Source organism: Melitaea cinxia, chromosome 16, assembly GCF_905220565.1.
Source record: "Melitaea cinxia chromosome 16, ilMelCinx1.1, whole genome shotgun sequence".
NCBI classification, from domain to species: Eukaryota; Metazoa; Arthropoda; class Insecta; order Lepidoptera; family Nymphalidae; genus Melitaea; species Melitaea cinxia.
The window spans coordinates 11,483,732-11,492,427 of record NC_059409.1 but is presented as its reverse complement, the minus strand read 5'-3'; the positions used below and the strand labels follow the sequence as shown (position 1 = coordinate 11,492,427).

The following is an 8,696-nucleotide window of genomic DNA, read 5'->3' as shown; positions in this document are numbered from 1 at the left end:
TCGCCGAAAAAATCGTCTGTGCTCCAATCCTTAGTGGTATTATCAGCAGATGGACTGATGGAAAGATGACTTACTCACTAGGATAAAAGAGACAGTCAACGCGAAAGAGGGCTGGACCAAAGTAGAGTAGGTGCGCCAGAAGTGAAAGGTGGTGATGGTTTTTAGCACCACCGAGGAGCAGAGTAAGGTCAGTGCGAGACTAAAAACGGTAAGGTCTCGTAGTCGAAGAAGTCTGTAACAGGGATCCGCTTCTGGTTTTGAGGGGGGTAATCTTAGTTAATACTGACGAGGACGTTTTGAAAGCCGTAAGAAATCAGAACTGGGAATACCCATCTCCGTTGGTCCAGTATGTGAGGCGTCTAGCCTACGCACACAATAAGAAGTTCTGCACGGAAACAGAGGACGTGTGTAGCCAATTTGGTGGCCCGCACCTGAAAGTGGACTGCATATGCTGAGTGGAGGCCTTCCCGCCTTTTTGCAGAAACGCGATGTCATTTCTATTCGCAACCTAAGAATTAAAATGTTGTAATTTATTTTTTGAAATGAAACAGATCTTAAAGATTGTTTTAAATCCTGCTCATGAACTTTATCAGAACCGGTAAAACAAGCCTTATAAATGGATATTTAAATTCATTTGATCTAAACATTTTTTTATACCATATCAAAAATCGACCATTCCAGAGGGATCGAACCTGCATCTCCGACTGACCGTGTCGGTGCTCTAGCCAATTAAGCTATGGAATGATGTAGCCGCTAGATCGAAATTTTTGATATAATGATTTTATATTCGGTCTAAGCGACTGTGGCCTCGTCTATAGTGAGTTATTTACAGAAACCCTCAAACTATTCAAAGTTTCATATTACAATGAAAATTTTTGACAGGAGACGACACCATACTATTTTTAATTTCTATGATTCTATTTTTGTGTTACCCACACATTAGGAAATTCTAAACATTTTTTTAATATCATATCAAAAATCTATCTATATATTGATCTAGTTATTTCAAAAACATTAACGTACGAATAGTATTGTCAATTGTAAATAATTGTCTTGAGGGTAATAAGCAATTATTAACCAAAATGTATTCTTTAATGACTATAGTTGGCAGTCTTTCCACTCCGGATCGCAGGATTTATTCCTGTTCTGATTCTGGATGAGGTATGTGTTTATAGTGTATTTATAATGTGTACAATGTACATAGTCATTTGTAGACTACCTTAGATCTAGACTTCTATGTACTAACGTTAAACATATTTTCTTATCACAAGATCATATACAATTTTAATGAGTTACATTCTCACCTAAAATCAAATACACTACATATTAATATTATTTAAAAAATAATACCATATACTAGTATAGCCTAATATTATGTACATATCTACGTACGTATTTAATGTTCGTATACTCTTTGGTTCTCTCTGTCATATGTGACATAGTATAAAATTGTATTTATATACATTAAATTATTAACTTTGGATTGTAATACTATAAATTTAATTTTCAACCTTTATCAAATAAAATATAAAGTAGAAAAAGTTGTGATCATTGAGTGTAAAGAGTTTTTTAAATACGTTATTTTAGAAATATATCACATTTTATGGATATTTATATAACATCTATAATTTAAAATTTAAAATATCTTCTAAATCTATCTAAAATGTGTGTAAATATTGAAGTTATTTTACCAACTGTGGAAAAATTCCTAATTTTGTATTCGTTACGATGCGGCTCTATATTAATTCTTTGCTGGACAGCTGTAAGTTATTACTACTTTTCACTATTTACCTAAAACTGTTATAACTACATTACTATACATTGAGGTAATGCACAATAGGAAATATTCTACTCAAAATCTGGAACAGTGCGTCTGGGGAATTACCTCAACCTTACAGAAGATCGGCACTAAATAACACTGCTTTCTAGTAGTGTTGTCCTGTGGATGGAGGGGGGGGGGGGTAAGGGTCGGCAACGCGTTACGATGCTTCTGGTGTTCAGGAGAACCGTCCGCTTGTTTGTCGACCTAGTTGTATAAAAATATTTAAAAAATACTACAACATAAACAAGTGTTTACAATACTCATACTTTTTTATTTCTATTTTTATCCTGGTTTTAAATAATGTAACCGTAAAGTCCCACATGCTCTGACCCTAACAAATCTTTTAATCACAGAAAAATTAATGAAAAAAATACTAAGTAATATAAGATATTAACTTTATATTTATATAATAAACCCAATGTGAATTTTATTACAGTCAAAATTAAGAGATTTTAAATTTTATTACTTATTCCCAAACGCCATTTCTTGGAGACTAGACAAACGTCAGCACAACACCCTCTTTGCGTCCAGCTCCGTTCAAGGCACAAACAATCGAAAGTGTCTATAAATAAATATATTCGAAATAACCAGCATTAGTACATACAGAACATGCTTTTTCACAGTTGCGTACAGGACTTTGCATATTATTCTATTCAACGATAATCCTAGAAGTTCTTATTGGTGAAGAGTCGCTGTTCGGCGCCTGGCTCGTAGAAAAGAAACCTGCTACAGATTTTCTATATATTATTTATTACACGGTTTTGGCGTTGCTGCTATGTGAAACTATTACATTTGTGTTTATGATACATTTTACTATTGGATTATGTTGTGTAAGTGCAGTAAGATGAACAATTAATCAGTTATTAGTAATAACTTATTAGTTTCAAAATATTTATTAACTTCATAAAATCAAAATTGTGTATTTAGATTACAGTATCTACTAGTTTTAATAATTATATCAGTATAAATATTTACTTTTTTACAAAACGTATATGTACGTAATATTAAGCATTGTGTTTGCTCGCAAACGAAAAAAAAACCGACTACAGTATTGGATAGACAAGTAATGCAACGTAAGTAGACGAAAAAATAGACAAGTAAATGCGCATTATCAAAGATTACTCAAAAAGTAGTCATCAGATATCGATCAAATTTAAATGGGAGTACATGACTAGAATCAGCTTTTGATTAAAACAAGAATCATCAAAGTCGGTATACCCAGTGAAAAGTTGTGTGGTATATAACACGACGTAAGTCGTCAACAAAATACTCGTAGTCAAGTAAATACGCATTAACAGATATAACTCGAAAAGTGATTGTTTGATCGCAATTAAATTTAAATTGGACCAAATGACACACACCACTTTCGATTTAAAAAAAAATATCAAAATCGGCTCACCCAGTCAAAAGTTCATACATTAAAAAAACATACGAATTGAGAAGCTCTAACTTATTGGATGTCGGTTAAAAATAAGATTAAGTTGATGAAACCAAACGACTAGAAATACTTGCGTTTTAACAAATAATTACATTAAACAAAACGTGCTTATATATTTTTTCTGTTAAACCTTCTAATATACCTACTCACTGTTTCGGAAGAATTAAAATTAAACAAAAATAATCTATAAGTATAGATTTATATATATATATACTACTCTGGTGTACTAGTGCGAGTAGTCGCCTAAAACATCGACGGCTTGCGGGTTCGATTCTCGCACGGGATGGATATTTGTATTTGTACAAATATTTCTTACCGCTTTGGGTGTCTGTCCTTGTGGGTCTCTCTAGCATGCTTTGGAGAGCACGTTAAACCGTCGGTCCCGGTTGTTATCATAAATACCTGATAGCGATCGTTACTCATAGTATGGAACACATCTACCAACCTGCAGTAAAGCAACGTGGTGGATTAAGCTCCAATCCTTCTCCTACATGGAAAAAGAGGCCTATGCACAACAGTGGGATGTTACAGGCTGAATGTTTGTTATTTTAATGTATTATAAATTTATGACTTAGCTTAAGTGTCTTGAAAATATTGAAACCCGACCCTGCATCGCACAATCTGGAAGTTATATGTTATATTTTTTCGATGACTGATTAGAACTCATTAGAATACGATAAATGCCTTATTAAACTTTTCTTAAAGATACCTCTTATAAATAAGGACAATCTTTAACAAGAACATAAAACAAAATTTAATAAGACCTAAGATTGTCAACTTTTATTATTCTCTTAGAATAAATAAAATCTCTTAGTACCTTATGTTACAGTTGATTACCTACTTCTTGAAAGTTACCTTTACCTAAATTTACATCTCTGTAATTTTTCTTTTAAATGGTAATAAATAAAAAAATTCCAGTATAGGCCAGATTTACTCCAACATTATTTAATATGTCGTTTTGTGACTTGGCTCATTGAAGTGGTAGCACTGTTCGTGTTATGCCTGGCTCACAAACTGCTGATTGGGTGGTATTTGGCGATACTGTTCTTTGTTAGTAAGTATAAGTATAAAAACCATATAAAATAATTAAATTAGGTAATTAACAAAAGACTTCGATATTTGCTCTATTTGTATATTTTAACTAAAATAGAACTAGCGAGCCATTTCCTAAACATTAGTATATGACTACTCACTGGGAAAAACAAGATTTTGAAATAATAAAACAAACTTTTTTATTATTATTTAAGTATGCTAATTTATTTTTCGCTAAACGAAAACAAGTTGTTTTTGTACATTAAAATGTGTCTACTACCAAGCTGGATAGTGCAACAGATACTTACTTAGACATCTAAGTAGCTGCTTGCAGTTACAAAGCCGAGTCGGTATTTTAATGAATGGTGCACAACATAACATAAAGAATGCTAATGTAGAAGCATGAAGAAGAGAGAAGAAAGCATACTTTTTTGAGAAATTAGCCTATAATATAAAGCTTTACGGCACAATAAAGTTATCTAAACTGTTACCTATACAAGATTCAGCCCAATATTTAAGAAATGGAATAAAAAAAATATAAAACTTAGAACTTAACTAGAAAGTTCCTTAAATTTTGTTCTTCTAAATAATACTTTAATTTATTCTTTTAGTTCTCGAGTTCTATTCCTTCATCGTTGTCTACAGTTATTACGTTAACCTCGTAGAAGAGAATAAAAATGTATGCTGATTTTAGTCTTAGTGTGAGTATTAAATATATATAATATAAAACAAGCTGAATGTAGCATATATGTCTATCAACCGTGGCTTTGGTCAGTCCTTATCAGCCCGTCCCTAATCTGATGATGAGATAACGTTACAAAACTAATGTATGAGTGCATACCTCATATCAAGTCCTATTTCTAAAATAACCTTAATATTTGGAAATACTTTTAAACACCTTTAAAAAAGGAGTTCTTTTTTTTGTTATTAAGGAAATAATAATCTAATAAAGGTATTTTAGTGTTGTGATAAAAATGGTTTACGAATTGCCTAGAGTGACAAAATGTTGTTTTTGCTTACCATCGAGAACCGGGTCGCTAATAATTGGATATTTATCCATTGTAAGTATTAAAATATGTTTTGCATTAAGAAAAGGAAGAAGATACATTAGATATATTCAATAGTTAATGTAGGAGAACTTATAATTATGTCTGTAAACGAAACTGTCCTAAACGGTCCTAATATTCGAAATTTTTAAAAATGTATTCAGATAAATAAACTAGTCATTTATACAAATATGTTTGTTATTAATTTAATGATGTAAAATGGAACATGTCTAAAAAAACAATAAATAATAATATTAACTTGAACAAGAAACTATAACAGCTTTTTTTAAGTTTAAGGATTTTAAACGTTCTACTTTTGCTAGTGTATAATCTCGCTAATATTATAAGACAAAAGAAACTAAAAGAAAAAAAAGTCACATTATTGTATCTACCACTCTATTTCTGGTTCGATTCCTATTCTTTAGGTTTTAAAAATGTAGAACTTAGAGGTATGGAGAACCATCTTTTGCATATCAAAGATATCCGTCGAAAGTTGCAAAATTGGTGCCGCTTACTACCAAGGATTGGTATATTAAAACAAATTGATTAATAGCTTTTTACAAAAGTAACTCATTTAATATTATTTTTAAAAGTTTTTGATACATTATTACAATCAATCAAATTAATAAATTATTACAATCTCACAAGAATTAAAACACTCTTGGCACTTTCAGCCGTTTCCGGACTCACATTATTTAAATAAATTTGAAGCACAGAAATTCTGAAAGTTCCATACGTATGACGTATTAACCTTATTAACTTCTTTAATCACCAAAAATGTTAAAATTTTCAACTCGGCTCACTTCACTTCGTCTGTAACTGTTAAAATCACTTTAGACTCTTTTTTTTCTTCTCTTTTTTTTATATATTTTGTTTGTAGTATGTATATATGTATATATATAAGTATATTTATGTATTTATATGCGTATGTTTATTTTGCTTATATTGTTTCATAGACCTACCTCAACACTTACTTTTACTATTTTTTTACGCCTTAAGGTTGACTGGTAGATAAGGCTGTACGGCCTTAAGTCCGCCTTTTGCGCAACGTGTTATCTTGATGTGTTGTTATGTTGTTGTTTTTTTTTTGGAGTTGTGTAATAAAGTTTAAATAAATAAATAAATAAATAGACTCTTTTACAACGCTAGCGCCATTCTGGTGAGGCTTGGAACTAATATTTGCTGTTTACTTAACTGATTTAGCAAATAGTTCTGCTCTTTTCTACCTGTTATGCTTATAAGTAATTACATACCATAGCAGAATACAGCTTAAATTATTTAACACAGCTTGAATTGCAGTGATCGGTTAATTTTTAAAATTATTTTATTATAATTTCCAGGTATACTCACTGTTGTCTTTAGGTGTTTTGTCCTTTTCTCTCTACAAAGTGATAACGTATGTAAAGGTGCATGAAAACGAACCTGACTCTGAACACACTCTCGAGGAGTACGAACAAGTATCTTACAGCTTATATATAACCCATGCTTACATAATAATAGTGTATTTATACTATATGATTATTAGCGTGATGCTTATCGTTGGTATACACATGGTAAGTAAAGAAACACAAGTAACTTTTAATTCCTATTTTTTGTTGATAAATCATCAGGCTTGCTATGGCTCAAGAGTTTTCCTAAAAAAATTTTTTTATGCTTTTATAGATATCTGGATATTATTTACCGTTAGTCTGATAACAAGAATTATTTAAATAAAAGGTAACAACAATAGTTTCAAAATCTATTTGAAACTAATGCGAACTACAAACTGTTATACCTAATCCTGCTGATTTTAAACTTCACGAAATGTATAGTTTGCAATTAGAATTATAATTTGTATTACATTTATAAAAAAAAAAGAAAATTATAAAAGCCTATTGATAACAATAGTTAACTTAAAAGAACTTTTTCCTAAAAAAAATTTTTTTATGCTTTTAAAGATATTTGGATATTATTTACCGTTAGTCTGATAACAAGAATTATTTAAATAAAAGGTAACAACAAGTTTCAAAATCTATTTGAAACTAATGCGAACTACAAACTGTTATACCTAATCCTGCTGATTTTAAACTTCACGAAATGTATAGTTTGCAATTAGAATTATAATTTGTATTACATTTATAACAAAAAAAAAAGAAAATTATAAAAGCCTATTGATAACAATAGTTAACTTAAAAGAACTAAAAAAAGTACTTACCTACTGTCCCGTAAAACTTTTTCCCTTTTTCTATGGACGGTTCATTTAGAGGTTTTTTTTTTCAGAATAAAGCAATATGCATCAGGTATTACTTTAATAGCGGCTTGTTTTTACTTATGCTCGGTCTGGCGACTGTGGTTGTGTCCACAATATTCATACACTTCATCGCCACTATTTTTCTCTTAACATGGTGTAGTAAGTATATTTTAATAAAAAATTGTGTAAACATTAATTACATAATTGTGTAACCATTAATTAATACATATATTATTATACGGCTGTTACTAATAACACAAGCATTAAGTTACTTATAGCTTGGGCACAGACGACAGTGTGTCTGCTTTAAAAATATTTATGTATTAAATTAATTAACAAACTAAAAGTGCCACACAGTAGGCAAATATGTTGAAAATATTTATGTAAACTAAAGCTTATATGTGTTCGAGTAGGTATGCCTATTGTAGGGATAATAAAGTTATTACATGTGTTTTTAATTAATAAAGTTAATCTTCTTTTCAGTTATAATTTTCTACTGCCTTATAGTGGTACGAAGCACATATTTGGAAATAGAAGAAAAATCTAGACCAAGGGATTTCCAAATGGAAAATCTTTATATACCTCATAGAGCTCCACTTTTACTATAAAATTTTAATTTATTTTTATACTTAATACTTAGTTTTGTAATAACATATTATACAATAATAAAGCAATTAAGGTTTTATTATTTATTAATTACCATTTTCCTCATTTCTTATTTTAAAATACGCCCATTACCTAAATATTTTTGTTGATGTCCTGTAGCGTAGCATACCTTATCAAAATTAGTTGGGGGGGCAAATGAAGAGTAAAGATTTCTCACAAAAGAATCAAAAACACTTGCATTAAAATAAAATAAATAAATTATTAATAATATATTTATTGATTATAAGTTATTACTTCTTAGAATAGACAAGAGTGATAAGTCTGCTGTAGCTGTTCCTGTTCCATCGAAGTCGTTAGGTATTTTTTTATCAGTTTTAGTTTTGAAAAACTTCTTTCAGCTATTGTGGTGTTGTTTTTAACCAATATGCGAGCTTCGCGCGCATTCTTTCCGCGTACCTGCATGGAAACTGTGGAATGATGTTTTTTTTCCCAGGAAGCACGAGATCGAGAGAGAGAGAGTCG

The 8,696-nt window shown here is 30.5% G+C and overlaps 2 protein-coding genes across 2 annotated transcripts; both read left to right on the top strand.

Annotated features, from left to right (window-relative positions):
• Positions 1 to 1,663: 1,663 nt before the first annotated feature.
• LOC123660936 lies at positions 1,664 to 4,980 on the top strand. The gene is made up of 4 exons (XM_045595955.1): positions 1,664 to 1,762; positions 2,446 to 2,652; positions 4,179 to 4,314; positions 4,904 to 4,980. The coding sequence occupies exons 1-4, from the start codon at positions 1,664 to 1,666 to the stop codon at positions 4,978 to 4,980; spliced, it is 519 nt and encodes a 172-aa protein (XP_045451911.1).
• A 107-nt stretch (positions 4,981 to 5,087) lies between these two features.
• On the top strand, positions 5,088 to 8,236 carry LOC123661175. The gene is made up of 4 exons (XM_045596160.1): positions 5,088 to 5,353; positions 6,679 to 6,891; positions 7,598 to 7,727; positions 8,052 to 8,236. The coding sequence occupies exons 1-4, from the start codon at positions 5,267 to 5,269 to the stop codon at positions 8,174 to 8,176; spliced, it is 555 nt and encodes a 184-aa protein (XP_045452116.1). The 5' UTR covers positions 5,088 to 5,266; the 3' UTR covers positions 8,177 to 8,236.
• Positions 8,237 to 8,696: the final 460 nt, after the last annotated feature.